The sequence below is a fragment of the Fusarium subglutinans genome (assembly GCF_013396075.1).
Source record: "Fusarium subglutinans strain NRRL 66333 chromosome Unknown NRRL66333_c0000292, whole genome shotgun sequence".
NCBI lineage: Eukaryota > Fungi > Ascomycota > Sordariomycetes > Hypocreales > Nectriaceae > Fusarium > Fusarium subglutinans.
The window spans coordinates 15,176-31,813 of NW_023502355.1; the positions used below are offsets into that span (position 1 = coordinate 15,176).

Genomic DNA, 16,638 nt, shown 5'->3' on the forward strand with positions numbered 1-16,638 from the left:
GCGAACACCTTCTTTCTCGTGCTGAATGTTTGACGCGTCGCGATATCATCAGCACCCACGCACAGACGCCATCAAAACACATTTCTTCTTTTTTACTTTCTCAGCTCAACTTGATGATGGAATATTCTGGTATCAGCCTAACAAGTAAGTCGGGCGATGACGTGGAGAGAGATGCTGTACTTCAAACAGACATTGTGAGCTACATTGCCTACCCGACGCCTCCTCTAAGTACTAACCAGCTGGACACTAGCGATTACGATTTGGCACTCGAAAGATTCGAGCTTCTGGAGCTGCATCAGATCATGCTCATCTCAATGTCCTACGACTGAAGATTCGCAAGACTTTCATTGGGGGAATAATCCAATCCTTGTTCAAGATTATGTCGAAAGCCACCGGTACATGGCTGCAAACCAAATTTCCCGAGTGGTTTCTACCATTAAATATCGTCTTGAAACGTCAAAAAGAGAACTGGGAAGAGGAATTTGACCATGAAATCTTCGCGTACAACAGACTGCGACCTATTCAAGGCCTCACAATCCCCAAGCTCTACGGCACCATCCAGTATGCAAATACCCGGGCCCTCATACTTTCAGACATCGGAGGGTCTAGTCTTTCAACGCCCGAGGGCGCCGTCTTGGATGAGCAAGCTATAGAGCCCTTGTTGCATCAAGCCTTGACTTCGCTCAATGAATATGGTGTTTGCCACGATGATACGAAACTCGACAACTTCCATCTTGTGGCTGATGAGGGAAAGGATAAAATCATGATTGTCGACTTGGAATCTGCAGACTTTGATCAGACTGAAGAAGAGCTTGCGTATACGGCGAAGAACAAAACAAAGTCGCTGCTTCGTCAGTATCGGAATCATCTAAAATGTTTGGAGCATGATGGCGTGCTACTACCAAGACGGCCTGTTCGAAGATGAGAATGTCTATTCCTGGCTGGGGAAAGGCCACTTCTCTACTAGCCTGGTACATGTCAACAATCACAATAGTTCCAAACTCGTATGCAGTCTCGATTAAGTGTGTGAATTAAAGCAACCCTATACAGCCAATGGCATCCTTTTAGCCGCACGTATACAATCGCTAGGTGCCTATCAATCCAAACAGAACCCTCTCTCCTCCCCGAAACCGTGAAAACCCGTCTCCTAAAACCATAAGTCAGAGCCCATAAATCTTCCCTGATCACGGAGAAGCTCACCGTCTATCCCTGTCTGCAATCAATGTTGCCCCACTGGTTCTTAGTAGCCCAGTACCAAGAATCCATGACAGATCGCGCCTCACAACCACTTCCAGTGGTAAACGCCCAAACGAGCGAAGAACCGCTGTTGTCGTAGCCACAGTACTGGTCGCTCACACCAGCACACTCAGGGTATTGACCGAGGTTATTCCAGAGATTGCCGCAGACGGCATCGGCATTGGGGACCCAGGAGTTAGACCAGGCTTCGTAGCGACGGGACCAGTCGTTGGTGAGCTGGTTGGTGCAGCGCTCGTTGGCCTGAACGTGATCGGTCACGAGAGCGGCGAGGAAGATTGCTGAGATGCCGGTGAAACGCATGATGAAGAGTTATTTGGTGGTTGTTTGGATAAGTTGGTTTGAGTTGGCTGATTGGAGATGTTGTAAAAGGCTGAAGAGAATGTGACTGAGTGATGATATATTTTCAAGAAGTGGAATAGAATGATATTTATATATAATGAGATATCAAGAAAGCAAATGGAACGCAGAATTGAGTTGCTTGGTGTGTCATTTACAGCTATGACCTGTGGCTGAAAGCTTGTACCCCCCGCATAATAGCAAATCCCTGCAAAGGCTCGAGAGTAAAGTCGGTAAGATGCTTGGACCTTCGTGATTTCCACTGCCGCATTAAAAATAAAACCCGTGGCTGAAACTTATTTTCACCGTCTGCAACTTGGGCATTAAAAGCAATTACCCGATTTCTTAGCCTTCGGACTAGTATCCGAGCGAGTTCTAAATTTAATCCACAACTGCCGACAATCACCTGAGCGGCAGCTACTACTTGTGAAGGTTTCGTACTTATGGTTTCATTTGCTTATGCTTCAGTGACCGCCTTGATTTCAATTGTTCCGCTTCATCCGAAGATAATGTCCATAGAGTGTTGAGATCAGGCACCTCGGGCCACTAGAATACTTACGGCAGATTCGTTCAGTCATAGCCTGAGTTTGACGGTTTAAAGTATAAATCATGTTTTGAGAATGAGGATCTACAGAAGCTCGTAATCTATACCAAAAAGCGTAAAAGCTAGGTAACGTTTCATGCCCGGAACCTCCGGTCTTGTTTTATCTTAGTGATCGGTGGTATAATGGGATATGATAGAATGGTATAATTCGCTATGCAGCCTCATCTATATCAACAAAAGAACATCCCTCTCCGAGTTGCTAGACACTGCCAAAACAGCAATAATGCTAACTGTATAAAGATTGAGTAAAGTTGGTCATGATCCTCTTCTTCCGGTTTCGAAAATGTATGATAGTAGCCATCTGGCCGATCCCCGCAAATGGTCCTCCAGCACTCATAGCCAAGACATGTTTGCTATGCGAAGAGTCGCACCGACTAACAACTTTCTTCCTCTGCTTCTTGTTACTATGCATATACGTCTCTGAAATTACTTGCATGACCACCCGCGCAAGCCACCAACAGTTATGCCACTGCAGATGATACTGCGGCTCTTCATTGTGCACTATCAGTATAAGCTTAGCAATGTCACTCAGCCGCGCCGCATTGACATCCAGATCAGCCTCCACGAGAACCCTATCATCACAGACGAGGTTTTCTCGCGACGGTGCAAGGGTTACGACCAATTGTGCCTGGTCCGTGAGAGCGTTGCTAGATGCTGAGCCGATGGGTAGTTCGCCCATGCGCTCGATACGCATCCAGGACAGTCTTCCGTCGTTGGTCTTGACGCACACCAATAGGTATTCGTGCTCGATGATGCTTTTCTCTTGGAGCCAGACAACTTTTGTAACGTAGCCGGGAGTTGTGTGGTTGATGATGTGTTCGATGAGAGGACGGTTGTTGTTTCGCCAGATCTGGGCGCCTTCGCGCTGTAATTGAGCTTGAAGCGATGAGCCTTGTACTAGGCTGGGGAGTGGTGGTCCTCTAGATCTGCTGTTTGACATTTTGATGGGGACTTTAGTGATAATCTGTGAGGGATGATTGATGTAGAGTGTTGAGATATGAGGGATGAGAGATTTGGTTCGAAGTAATGGATTAGGGAAGCGTTTTACCAGCTTATTTGATATTGAGATTTGAATCAAGTGGGAGGTTATTACATTTATTTATATTTCTATGTTTAATATTGTTTCACAACTGACAGAGTCAATGTTTGAATCGATTCTCAATCGGCACAGCCTTGTGACACTCAGCCACACAAGCAGCCAATCGCATCCTACCCTGCAGCACCAAGTATATCCTGGTATGTCCGTCGGACTTCCTCGCAAGTCAGCAAGTTCCCCGCATCAAGTAGGCTTAGCGCTCGCACTCGGTTCAAATATTTCAGCTAGCCCACCCTTCCAGGACAGCGCCTACCAGCGGCTGAGAATTCCTCCTCTGGGGTCCTCAATATGGGTGGTCAGAGACAGGGGTTGGACAGTTAAAAAAAGGCGAAGTCTCATGCACCGACGGAGTAGTATTCGCCAGCAGAATTACTGGGCTGAGTCAGGCGTGTAATATGACATACAAAGCAGAATATTTATAACTAAAGATACAGAAGAGCATTTGCATTTATATCACCAGGCTATCACTGGCTTTTGAAAATTTACCTAAGCTCGAGTATCATTTATACATTATTATTTCATACAATGTCTGCGAAAGTCGAAACCAACAAACCAGCTATCGAAAGCACAACACCTCGCCAAAGCATCACAAACGCAGAGGAAGATCGAAAAAATACAGAAGAACTCTCCCGGGAGATATTATATCATGTTATCCACCAACTCGAAAACCAAGCTTCGAGACCAGACTCAATCCGCTCACCAACCAAAGCCAACAGCGATGACCTCGAAGTCTTTCGTTTCTTCGTCGTAACCATGATCGCCATCTCCGTCTTTGGCGCCTCAACATTCGCCGTCATAGTCGGAGAAATGACCGACCCCGCCGACATCTGGGCCACGCCGACTTTTACTCTCAAAACAGTCCGACTGTTCCTCTCAGTATCGTGGCTTGCATTTGCAGTGTCTATTGCTTTGGCTGGCTATAGCGGGAGTTTTCTTGCGCTGATGCGACAGAAGGCAAAGGGTGAGATTGACGAGGAGACGATAAGGAAGTGGACGCCTGCTGGGCTTGTTGTTTCTGCTGCGTTGCATCTGCTTATTGTTACGGGGTTCTTGTTTATGGCGCTTAGTCTGGTGGCGTATGTTGGGTCTTTTGGGTGGGTTATTGTTGGTTTTTCGGGTTTGATGTATGTTGTGGTTTTTTATTTGCTTGTTGCGCAGTTTCGCGCGTTGTGAATGGTATAATAAATGGGTAAGCCCATCTGATGGCTTTTTGGATACCCGCGGTACTACCTTTAGCTTAGATTATAACCTATGGTATCAATTAAACTCAGCTTATGCTTAGAATTGATGCTCTCCACGATTGTGGATGTAGTTTGAAAATGAGGCTGTCGAGAGGATCACCCAGATCACAGCTACCGCCACCAAATTAGACTGTGGTTGGCACTGCCGCCCAAGAGATGATATTATCTGTCGAATGACTCACAGAGCCCACCTTATCTACAGAAATTATAGGAAACCGGTTGTCCTGTAGGGGGAAACCGGAGTTTCCGCGTACCTATGTAAAGAAATCTCCAAGACAGGACAGTTCCATAGGAAGAGGTTCAAATATTGAGTAAAGAATACGGCCAATGTTTTCTGTAGTGAGATAACCAAGTCGACGATAAGAAGATGATAGACGAAAGGAAATGGTAACAGTTTACAAGAGGAGAGCATTAGTTATGGTCGTGGTTTGGAATACTTATTCACGCGAGAAGTTCAGGCGCAAGCTTGATGTCGGGCTGATCTGACAGAACCCTGAGGGAAACTAGGGATCATGCAACTTGTATTCAGAACGACAACTCCAGCCTCGAGGTGCGATGTCGGAACGGTTCTCTCTAACTGTTATCATATTTCTGGTAATTTGACTTGCCCTTGAGTGATTTCAATCAAGCCAATAAGAAAAATCATAAAACATTGCAAGTATTTGTTGAATAAAGCTAGCAACTAGTAGATTGATGGGGTATAAACTAAGAATCTTCAATAAGAGGGACTAACTACACAGATTGACCATTCTCTTTCCGTATTCATGTGACAAGAGACGTTGAGCTCTTACATGAACTTGTGGAAGAATCGGCGCCAAGCGGGCCAAGAAGCGACCTTGGCACGGTAAGCGTTGATCTCGTCCCAGTCGTGCTCACGGAGACCAGTGTCAAGGTCGATCTTGTCAACGGTGAGCCACTGAGGCCTCTTCCAGAAGTAGCCGATGACCCAGAAAAGGAGGACGACAGGAATGGCAAGGCAGGCCTTAAAGAAGTCCTCGGCGTTACCATAACCTGACTTGCCTGGAGGGCAGACGGCGACGAAGATCTGCATAGCGAGAATAGCGAAGCAGAGGGCGAGACCCAACCACGAGCCGTAAACGCCACCAGCAGCCTTGAAGGGGATTTGGTCGAGGCTTCGGCCTTGCTTCTTCCAGGCGGAGCGGAAACGGATGTGAGCCTACAGGACAAGGTCAGTAAAAGGTAAAATGGATCAAAGGAAGACTTCAAGTTCAAACTTACGTAGCAGATGGAGCCCCAGGTGAAGAGGGCAGCAAGGGCAGAGACAGCAAGGAGCCAGTCAAAAACGAGACCGCCAGATGAGGCGAGGACAACATAGGCGAGGCCACCCCAGATGAGGTTGAAGCCTACAGAGACAAGAGGTCGTCCTGAGCGATCAATGTATGTGAAGATCTTGGGCGCATAATCTTGCTCAGCGAGAGCAGTCAGAGTGCGGGAGCCACCATAGACGGCAGAGACACCGATGGAGACGACTGAAACGCAGATGACCAAGTTCATGAAATCGTCGTAGCCTTTGAGACCAGCATCCTTGGCTGCGAGCACAAAGGGAGAGGTACCATCCTTGTAAGGGTTGGCGCTGTTGAGGAGACGCTCATCAGTGGAGCTGACGAGCATGCCGACGAGGGTGAGACCAATAATGTAGAAGCTGTTGCATGTTAGCATGAGACGGGAGAATGGCCTTCGGTAAAGCCTACAGAGTGATACGCCAGAAGACCTGCTTGATAGCACCGGGGAGGGCCTTGGCGGGGTTGCGAGACTCAGCAGCAGCGAGACCGACCAACTCAGTACCAGCGAAAGAGAAGGCGGCTGTGACAAAGACACCACAGAAACCTCGGGAGCCGTTCTGGAAGGCGCCGGGGTCATACCAGAGCTTGGCACCCTGATACGTGTCGAAGTCGCCGGAGGAGGGGCCACCACCGCAGATGAGGATAATGGCGACAATCATGAAGATGACAATGGCAGCGAGCTTGAAGACGGAACTCCAGAACTCTTCTTCAGCATATCCGAGGGTACCAAAGATGTTGATGATGATGATGAACAGCCAGAAGACGGTGATCCAGACAGCTTCGCTGATGTCTTTATTCCAGTATTGCACCGTGAAAGAGACGACTGTTAGTTCGAGCGGCAAGACGATGACCCATTGGAAGACCTGGGAACGTTAGCATCTCAATTGCGCGACACGGAATCAGCGACACTCACGTAGTTCCAGCCCATGGCGAAACCCCAGGATGGATCGATGAAGCGAGTAGAGTAGGTGTAGAAACCACCAGAGACGGGATACATGACAGCGAGCTCACCGAGAGCGTGGACGACGTTGAAGATCATAATACCAGCGATAGAGAAGCAGAGGAAGACGGCGCCGGGACCGCCCTTGGTGAGGGCACCGCCGGAGCCGACGAAGAAACCAGCACCGATTGAACCTCCAATGGCGATCATGTGGAGATGGCGCTTCTTCATGGAGCGATCGAGTTCAACGACGCCAGTGCCGTAGTCACCTGTAAAAAAAAAAAGAATGTTAGGGGGGTCAATTGGCAGCGGTGGACAGTGTATGCGACTCACGGCGCTGGAAAGACTTGAGGTTGAGGCCATTGCGGGTCATGAAATCATCCTCGCGGAAATCATCGCGAACGCCCTCCATATCACCAGTGAAGGTATCCTTTGTGTGCGCGTGGCCATGATCAGGCGACGGGGGCGTCGTGCTGCCGGCGTCGATCTTTTCCTCCTTCGAGGTCATTGTTACAGAAAAGCTGTTGTTATGAAGAGGAGAGAAGCTTGGGGGTGAGGGAGAGAGAATGAAACCTGACGAGAAGAGGGAAGGGGATGGGCAGTGGTTTTTATCTCCGAGGAGCGGAGGCGTTTTTGTGTTACAGGGAAGGAAGCTAAGCTACCTTACCTTACACAAACACGAACACAGGCGATTGCGAAAAGGGCAGGAGATGGGGATTGGAATTTAGGTGGTGGTGTGCCAAGACATGATAAGCATCCCATCAAAGAGACGAGAAGGAAGAGAAGCTGCCAAGTAGTTCTAAACGAGGCAAATGGAGGGAGAATGCAACATCCCCTCGAGCAGGGGCTAACTCAGGCGCTGTTGGTGCAGGTCTCCAATATAATTGCAGCTGATGTGTTGTATTTCTGAGTGTTCCATGTCATGTCGTGTAAATAAACCATGCCTCTTTACATCTCCTCTTAGCACATGCTGCTTTACCAAGGTCATCAAGTCCATTTCCCCAGGAAGCTTTGACGCTTTAGTTAGTGAGGACCGCTAACTGGGCTGATTTACAGTGATGGCCACTGCCCCGCACTTGGCAGCCTCAGTGCATTACCCGACATCCGCTCATCAACATCAACATCAACATTTGAGTTCAATTGACGTCCAACGCGTGATCCAATCTTGTAACTTGTATGCAACGGACATGATACTGAGAACGGAAGGTGCAACGATCGATCTTCTCACTGGAGGATTGGACGGGTTGGGGTCCGTCTTGGCGCATGTCTTGGTCTGATTTGGGGTTTCGTTTCTCACTCAGACTCGCTCATGCACGAGTGGACCGTGGCGCTGGTTGGGAGGGCGAGCTAAGCAACAAGCTTAAAATGTTTATCACGAGGTATGGGTGGGTATGACGCGCTGGCTTTTTTGTTTGCTCTCAATTGTTAATTTAGTGGCGAGCAATCATTTTCACAAATGTTACACACAATTTGTTACCGTTGAGCGTTACTGTTACCCCAAACTCGCCTCCAAAGATCAAATTCTACGCCCAGCTTTTGCCGAGAAATCTGTCAAAGATCCCGAACGCTTGGGGCCTCCGACGCCAAGCGATTCTGTATCATCTTGAAAGGGAAGGAGATAAACATGACTTGGGGAGGTTATTCCCAATCATCAGCTAACGATTAGGGTTGGTGGCTGGGTCAGCCAATTGTGCTGAGATGCATTATCTCCATCCTCATTGAGATTGGCCGTGCAAATCCGGGGATGCGATCGGGCAAAGTGGGAATTTATTACGTTAAATATTGTTAAAAAGCTAACGGAGTAACTGGGGCTGTTGGTGTCTAATTTAGAGCGTGTCTCATTGGTTGGCATTTGAGTCAGGACAAACACTCCTCAAGACAGTCTCAGTTTCATCACCACGCCTGCACGCATTCTTCTCATTTAAGTGAGAGTATCTCAAGACAAAAGATCATTCCATTCTCCAACCGGCCCCCGAAACTCTCCCTTATCTCTTGGCCAACTTCAACCTGGTAAGATTACAACCGCAATCTCTCTCACCATCCAACAACAACCCCTTCTCCTCAGCGCCAAGACAGCCGGGCAGTCTTGGCAGTGATAAAAAACGAAGAAATCACAAAAGCCCAAATTGGGTCCCCAATGGGGAATGTCCCGCGGTTATCCCCAATCCACAAACCAATAACATCACCACTCTCTTTTCTTGGCGAACAGCTGGTCGGCCGCACGTACAAAGCCACTCACTGTAACACTAGCAAAAGGGCCCAGGTGTTATTATGACAAATGGAAATCCCAAACTTGGGAATAATCTACGTCAGAGTCTGGGGAAGCTTTGCGGGGTAAACAAAGCACTCTAGCACTGTATCTATGGAATTTGGGTGTGTAGGCGACACGGTAATATTATGGATAGAGGGGAGACAAGAGTTGCGGTCGAAATAAGAAAGCGCCGTAGCGGATCAGAGACATGGAAGGGCCCTGCTGTCATCACTTAAAAAAAAAGGCACGACTTTTTACCTTTCGGAGAGAACGTCCCCTTCTGGAACGGCAGTCAGAATCACACCACCCATTCACGGCGTAGCAGTTTCACAGGGGGGGACACCAATGGTTGCAGCCGATAAGCTCTCTCATTTGTTTATCTAAGGCTGCAAAAAAGAAAAAACCCCGGCGGAGCGAGGAAGCTAAGGTATTCTTAGCTCATGCGCCTTCTCGTCGTCTTCGAATGGAGACTCGGGGCGATGTTCTTCCACGACCGCTTTACCGCGCATCTGCGCCCAGACCGTTTTGTACACGGGCTTGGCGAATAGCGCGTCCATGTCTTCGAGGGTGATACCTGTGCAAATATGCATGTCAGCCATGCTGTAGAATAAGTCTAGAAGGATTGGTTAATGTAACGCACCTTTTGTTTCGGGGACGAAGAACGTAGCCCAGATTCCCATGCACACGAGGATCGAGCTGAAGAAGAAGTAGGCGCCGTAGCCTAGGTCGGAGATCATGTAGGGCGTTGAGCGCGCGATGATGAATGAACCAAGCCATGTGTCGGCTGTGGTTATGGCGACGCAGAGCATGCGGATGTCGAGAGGGAAGATCTCGGATGCGTAAGTCCATGTGATGCCCTGCCATGTCGCACAGATGATGATGGCGTTGATGTAGACGCACACGATGGCGAGGTATCCCCAGCCGTCGCGGTTCACAACACCAGCTGCGGCTGCGGCTGCTGGGTCGGCTTGCATCACGTACCCGCCGATATACCACATAGGAATACAACCGAGTGCAGCACCCCAGATGAGACCCTTCCGACGACCGACCTTCTCGACGACCCAGAAGGTGAAGAGTACCATACCGAGGGTCTTGGAGATGCCGTAGAAGCCAGTGGAGAAGAGCTTCAGGGAAGTACCTGGAATTCCAAGACTCTCAAAGATACGGGGCGCGTAGTAGGTAATGATGTTGACGCCAGTGAAACTCTGCAGAAACATGAGAGCCATTCCAATGCCCATGCGGTTACGCACGCCCTTTTGGAAAAGCTTCTTGAACTGCTGCTTCTTGCTCATCTTATTCGTACTGCGCTCCTCAACCTGCGCACGAATATCGCCCATCTCCCTCCTTACATACTCATGCTCTGCCGGAAGACCCCTAATCTGCGCGAGAATCTTCTCCGCCGCCTCAAAGTGATCACCACGTGCTAGCCAGCGCGGCGACTCGGGACACCAAAGCATACCGAGCGCAAGACCCAAACCAGGGAGAAGTTGTACCGCCAAGGGAACAATCCACTGGGTCTTCGTGTTGACATCGATGGTGCGGTCGGTAGCGTAGTTGATCCAGAAACCAAGCATACCGCCGCCCTGCGAGGCGATTTCGAAGATACCCACGAGACGGCCTCTGATGGACGGCGGGGCTGTCTCACTGATGTATACGGGGACGGTGAGGGAGGAAGCTCCGAGGCCGAGACCGGCGACTACTCTGCCGCCGTAGATCATGTTGAGGTTGCCGTTAGCGGCGGTCATGAGGGCGCCGCCGAGGAGGAAGACTAGGGCTGCGCCCATGATGGTCTTTCTACGACCCCATTTCTCGGCGATGGGGAAGGTGAACAGCGCACCGAAGAAACAGCCAGCCTTGATATGTTAGAGAAGAGGGAAGAGAACAGAGTGAAGGGGGAGGAGAGGTTACCTGAAAGGTGGAGACGATATTTCCCTGGATGGTGTCGCGTTGGGTCTTTTCGACGAGGTCAAGGCCAAAGTCTCTCATGAAAGAGGTCAATGCCATGGTACCTATCTGGTCAACACGGGTCTATCATAGAGCACAGGTGAGTGGTACAAACCTCCAATAACAGAAGTATCATATCCGACTGTCTAAGTCAGTACATTGCCTTGTCAAAACAGCTTGGGAACTCACTGGCGAGGGCGGACATGCTAGCCACCGTGGCAATCAGGTGGATTCGCCAGTTCCGCACCTCAGGCGGATCATTGGTGCCCGACGCATGAGTATTCCAGCCCATAGATTATCGAAATAAAACAAAGTTATAAGTAAAGATATCAAGATGAAAGATTTCTCTCAAAAGACAAAAGCTGGTAAGTGAGTAGATACCTGGCAAAAGTCTCTGTCTTCCCCTCTTTTGAACACGGGGGCACTGCGGCCTTTTTATCTTTGTGATGACGATGTCTTGCTGTCCCAGTGGCTGGGCCGTTGGAAAGAAGCTCGGGGTCTATTTTGCTCCACGTTTTCCCCGTGGGGTAGGCAAACAAGGTATCGTGGGTGTGAGTGTGGAGTTGCCAAGATTGGGATGAGGGGATGGTCAAGGGTGCTTTTCCGTGGTGAAGAGGGATGAGATTGCATTTCCGTGTGTATTTTGTTCATATGGGTTGCGAACGTTGATAGCATGTCACCATTTTTGATGACGTACGTGTAACACCTTACATCAGTACTCTCACGAATAGGCTTTTCATAGATGTCAAACATCGACCCTTGGGCGATTCAGCAATCGCAATGTCTCTGTTCTCAATACCCTCTTACAAAGTCCTCTCCCCGCCAAGTCCCTCAATCGTAAGGGTCTAATTGCCAACTCTTGGAGATCTACCAAACGGCCCGCCATTCAGAGTTTAGCTCCCGTTACAAGCTTCAAGCATAAATTCGAGCGTTACTGTCTCCGCTCCAACGCCATTGGCCCTCGGCCAACAGAACTATGCTCCGAGACGCACCTCTTCCCCACCTGAATCAGTCGATTGCTTATGGCGAATACTACCCTGTGCTTTATTCTCCCATAGGGACTTTTACAAGCGTTTACTTGGCGCCAGTGAAGACCTCTGTAGATGAGTCGTTATTGTCTCGGCGTTGTAACGACTGCCGATCTTGGCTGTTGCTTATCATGAAGTGTCTCGTTATGCCCATACTGCAGCCTAGCCATCATGTTGTACGAATGGCTAGTTTTACGCACCGAGGTGATCTATTGGCTACACGGCCACGTTCTGTCTGCTCGCGTGAGAAGTCATTTCTCGGGACAACTCGGAAACTGTCGTCTGAAACTAGCATGACTGCAACATAGATTTGTAACCGAACCTTGGATCATCACGTTGTTGTTACATCCCCGCACTCAATGCCCCATATCAAGAATAAGCTTAAATCACTTGGCGCCAGTAAACACCCCGAAGAAGGTCAACAACCTGGTTGAGCTTGTGGAGATAACTTCGGAGGATCGGCGTTTAAAGGAATTACCCCACGGGGATATCGTCGAACCGACGTTATTAGTGTCTGATAGCTTCGTGTTACGGGCGTAAAGACGTCTGGAGTTGCGGAAATCAGTATCCGTTGTGAGTCATTTGTAGTCAATTCGGCCGAGTGTGCTGCATGGATGCATTAGTTTTAGGATGTAGATAACCGCACTGATATGAGTGTGAGGTCGAGTATCTAATGCGAGCATCGTAAAGTATTTTTTATCAGACTATTTGGGATCATTTCCGTGAGCTGTTATCTTGATGGGTTACTCTTCTGTCTCCCATGCCAAGCAGGTTTCAAAGGACAGGCTTTTGGCAATCAGGTCCTGACAATGAGTTATTTCACTTCTAACTTCTCCAAAGATACCTTCCCAGGGACGTGTTGCTTGCAGTTGAGACTCATGGCTGAAAGCTTAAATGAGCACAGAAACTTTAGCGGCAGGCTACCATAAGTAAGTCAGTACACAGAGCAAGATAGTCTTTAATGGCGTCTCCGTGACGCTGCTCTTCACTCTTTGTCTCGTGAAAAGATGGAGTAAAGGGTAAAAACAAAGGATGAAACTCTCGACGGCCACGGGCGATGGCAGGGAGCGTCACCAACGGAAGTAAATCTTTGTCCCAGCACATTAGGTCCAGCCGACCAGATCAAGAACCTGAGCCGGTTCAATTTCAACACGAACGACAACTCTTATACTAACGAAACTGTCTATCAAGCTTGCTCATGTCACCACTTAAGACGTATCAAAGCCTTGTGACAGACCTTTCTGACATATTGCTTGCAAATTTGCCCATTTACAAAACATCATCTGAGTGTAGTAGTATTTCAATTACTTTTGTTCCCCATTTTGGACCAGGCATTCGACGTTTCAAGCCACGATGTCTACTTTGGAGAGACCAAACAAGGGCAGAATAGTGTACAAACGCGGGAAAGTGAGAGGTTAATGTGCTATTAGTAGTTAAGATATGTGGCTGGCAAAAAGCATAAATGATGTCTATTCTTTTTGTGGTTTTTTAATCTTTTCTGTGTAACAAGTAACTTAGGTAGGTCAACAAACTTCAAACAGTTCTATCTATAAGGCAAAGAAATCCGCTCCGACTGATAAGCTTCAAGCAGTTTAACGATCTCATTCTGTTCTTCTTTCATAGCCCAGTCCCGTGCTGTCTTGCCTTGGGAATCTTTTGCGTCGATCTTGGCCCCATGCTCCAGCAGCAACTGCACCACATCTTCATATCCGCCCCCAGACGCCAGAGACAAAGGAGTCTGTGTATACTTAGTATGCAGGGTCTCAATATCTGCGCCATTCTTGAGTAGTACCTCGACGACAGCAGCATATCCATCTTGAGAGGCTAAGCACAACGGCGTTTTGGATGACCCGTCGACAGCTTCAATCTCGGCTCCATGCTGCAGAAGAAGACTTGCGTTCTTTGCCCTGTTTCTGGTAGCTGCCCAGTGGAGTGGAGTTCTCGAAAAGTCAGAGTCTCTGGACTTGAACTCTGCACCGGCGTCGAGGAGAAGCTGCAGGGTTTCTTCGTTTCCTCTTGAAGCTGCCCACGACATTGGAGTGCGTTTCGAGTTGTCGAGTGCATTCACAAGCGCACCGTACGTACATAGTACCCGCACGACACTGGAATGACCTCTTGCAGCAGCCCAAGACAACGGAGTGCGTCCATATATGTGCTCTGTGGCTTCAATCTGAGCACCTGTGTCCAGAAGGAACTTGACAGCACTTTCTTTACCTTCGGCAGCTGCCCAACACAGGGGAGTCTTCCCGTCTCGATCAGCCAGTTCAATGTCTGCTCCCATAATGATGAGTTGCCTCATGGTCTCTGTATCGTCCTCCTGGGCGGCGAGTGATAGGGCCGTCTGACCGACATCGTCTTGAAAGTCAACATCAGTGGTAGAGGTTTGCGTTTCGCTTGAGCCCAAATGTTTCGGAACTGGATACCTTCCAAGAAGCTTTAAAATTTCGGGATCTTGCACATCCCCGCATCGAGGAAGGTAATCGGTCCAGGAACGCCTGGCTAAGTCCGGTGCTTCATTAGGCTGCCTATAACCCTCGAAATCATCATCCAATCCTTCTTCTATATTGAGGTCAATGATCCAATGTTCGAGGTCAGGCGATTGACCTGGAGGTATCTCAGAAGCTGGTATCTGTAGGTCTGGCAGGGGATCGTCATCGAGAAGCCTGTTGGTCTGGCCTTTTGTGGAAACAACCGAATCTTGATCAAGTTTGGCCGTTTCATCAGCGCCTTCTGTGAGAAAAGGAATGGCCAACAGAGAAAGCGACTTCAAATGAGTAGCAACATGGCTCAAAACACAGTTGTGCAAGTCGGCTGGGTTGACATGACCTGTTTCCAGCTTCTGCTGTACCTCTTCAGGAATCTGGTCACACAAGAGGCAAACGTACATATCGCGCAGAACTCTCCGTTGTTTCAGTTGAGATAAGGCCTTGAGCTGAAATCGATTGGGGGTTTCTTGTCGTTCTGGGTGAGACGCCGGATCCAGCACGTGCTCTCTCCATTGAGCCTCGAGCTCAAAGGCAAACGTGTTTTCGTGGCCAGAATCGCAATACCACTGTTTTGTGTGGACCTCTCGTAGCCAGTCACTGGAATGTACAGATTCCATGTGGTCTTCCCATTCTTGTTGGTGCACAAATAATGTGAGAGACATCGCGCATCTAGGGAAAAGACACGAATATGGCTTGACGTGCTCATCGACGTGGAGTTTCCATAGCCCCAGATTCACGGACTCTGAGTTTGTTTGCTCCCAAACAACGAAACAGAGGGGACACTGAACTCCTGCTTGCCCTTGACTAACTTTGGGCATGGGGGGATAATCAGAAGAGTCATGCTGTGGGGCAGTGAAATTACCCATAACCCTCCTGAGAGCTTCTCGGGACGGGCCTTGGACTTCCTCCAGAATAGGCGCTTGGAGGTTAGACTGAGAGGCTGTTGTCACACTAGTGGAGGATGCAGAGCCGGCGGATCGGGTCCGTTGACCTTTTTGATTGATACCCGCCTTGGATCTCGGACGAGTGTTCTTGCCTTGACTAGGAGTAGAGGCAGTTTGTTTAGACATTCTGTTGGCAGATCTTTCGCGATCTTGTGCTTGCAACAGCATACGACGTCTTGCTGCTATTGACTTGCCCAACAGATCGCACAAGCCTTTGCGCGCAGCAGGAAAACGACGACCAACTAATGCAATCATGTTCTCACGGAAAGCCTCGTGCTCCTCAGTTTCAGTTGTCGTCAGCAAGTCCTCAAACTGTTGAGGGGATAATCTCCTCATATCAAGAGACACCGAGTGCAGGTGCTCCACAGCATCCTCTATAGACATTGAAGCCTCTTGCCACAGCAACAAGTGGTCGTCATGTTTCGCCAAGGGAGACCAGGCAGCTGAACATGGAATATTTGCGACTGTTGGGGAATATATTAGTGTTAAAACCAGCGGACGGGCGAAGAAGGTTAACTTACGGCGGTCTAGGTCTCGCAGAATCCATTCCAACATGCGATTTACGATAGAGAAGAGGCGGTAGAGGCCTTTGAGTTTCTCATCAAGCGATAAGTCCAATGGAGAGAGGGCTCCTGATTCGTGTATCCAACGAAGAAAATGATTGTGTAGTCCTGGGAAGGAAAACGATGAGCGCTGTAGCCCCCTTGAAGGCGGTGCATTGATCAGACGTTGGACGAGGTCTTTGCCCTGAGTTTTTTCGATGAAGTCAAATCTTTCAAGGCACTTGCGAGTGATATTGACGATGGGCGCCAACGTGGCCGTATCCAGATGGTCGTGTTGGTCGTCCATGGAGTCTTGTAAGTAGGAAATGACCTGTCACAAAAAGATAGATAGATAGGAAATGTGCGCGGGTTACGGTTTATAAGGTCGACAAATTGAGAGACGGTCACGAAGAAGAGGACCTGGAATGCCACGTAATGCATTTGGTTTGTGCGAAATGAGGGCATGTCGCGACAATGAATGACGAAGCTGTGTAACGCCGCGTGCCTGAAACAGATCAGGGCTAGGTACGAGTGCCTCATCGTTTAGGTATGAACGACCGATTGAGGAGGCCACAAAGTGTAACCAAAAGAAAAGAAAGGAAAAACGAAAAAAGAACAAGAAAATGAAAGACTCGAGTTTTCACCATCGGTCTTTATCTCCCTTG

The 16,638-nt window shown here is 48.8% G+C and overlaps 7 protein-coding genes across 7 annotated transcripts; 2 read left to right on the top strand and 5 right to left on the bottom strand.

Moving 5' to 3' along the window:
- Positions 1-116: 116 nt before the first annotated feature.
- Positions 117-925, top strand: FSUBG_12819 (uncharacterized protein; the record flags this gene model as incomplete). The annotated part of the gene is made up of 2 exons (XM_036677645.1): positions 117-194; positions 251-925. The coding sequence occupies 2 exons, from the start codon at positions 117-119 to the stop codon at positions 923-925; spliced, it is 753 nt and encodes a 250-aa protein (XP_036531707.1).
- A 278-nt stretch (positions 926-1,203) lies between these two features.
- On the bottom strand, positions 1,204-1,557 carry FSUBG_12820 (uncharacterized protein; the record flags this gene model as incomplete). The annotated part of the gene is made up of 1 exon (XM_036677647.1): positions 1,204-1,557. One exon carries the CDS (start codon positions 1,555-1,557, stop codon positions 1,204-1,206), a length of 354 nt encoding a protein of 117 aa, XP_036531708.1.
- An 866-nt stretch (positions 1,558-2,423) lies between these two features.
- On the bottom strand, positions 2,424-3,137 carry FSUBG_12821 (uncharacterized protein; the record flags this gene model as incomplete). Its single annotated transcript, XM_036677648.1, has 1 exon — positions 2,424-3,137. One exon carries the CDS (start codon positions 3,135-3,137, stop codon positions 2,424-2,426), a length of 714 nt encoding a protein of 237 aa, XP_036531709.1.
- Positions 3,138-3,818: 681 nt separating this feature from the next.
- Positions 3,819-4,764, top strand: FSUBG_12822 (uncharacterized protein; the record flags this gene model as incomplete). Its single annotated transcript, XM_036677649.1, has 2 exons — positions 3,819-4,369; positions 4,746-4,764. 2 exons carry the CDS (start codon positions 3,819-3,821, stop codon positions 4,762-4,764), a joined length of 570 nt encoding a protein of 189 aa, XP_036531710.1.
- A 557-nt stretch (positions 4,765-5,321) lies between these two features.
- Positions 5,322-7,286, bottom strand: FSUBG_12823 (amino acid permease NAAP1; the record flags this gene model as incomplete). Its single annotated transcript, XM_036677650.1, has 5 exons — positions 5,322-5,711; positions 5,774-6,197; positions 6,247-6,701; positions 6,752-7,047; positions 7,112-7,286. 5 exons carry the CDS (start codon positions 7,284-7,286, stop codon positions 5,322-5,324), a joined length of 1,740 nt encoding a protein of 579 aa, XP_036531711.1.
- Positions 7,287-9,451: 2,165 nt separating this feature from the next.
- Positions 9,452-11,265, bottom strand: FSUBG_12824 (quinate permease; the record flags this gene model as incomplete). Its single annotated transcript, XM_036677651.1, has 5 exons — positions 9,452-9,603; positions 9,670-10,882; positions 10,938-11,038; positions 11,089-11,115; positions 11,163-11,265. The coding sequence occupies 5 exons, from the start codon at positions 11,263-11,265 to the stop codon at positions 9,452-9,454; spliced, it is 1,596 nt and encodes a 531-aa protein (XP_036531712.1).
- Positions 11,266-13,544: 2,279 nt separating this feature from the next.
- FSUBG_12825 (ankyrin repeat) lies at positions 13,545-16,280 on the bottom strand (the record flags this gene model as incomplete). The annotated part of the gene is made up of 2 exons (XM_036677652.1): positions 13,545-15,895; positions 15,953-16,280. The coding sequence occupies 2 exons, from the start codon at positions 16,278-16,280 to the stop codon at positions 13,545-13,547; spliced, it is 2,679 nt and encodes an 892-aa protein (XP_036531713.1).
- Positions 16,281-16,638: the final 358 nt, after the last annotated feature.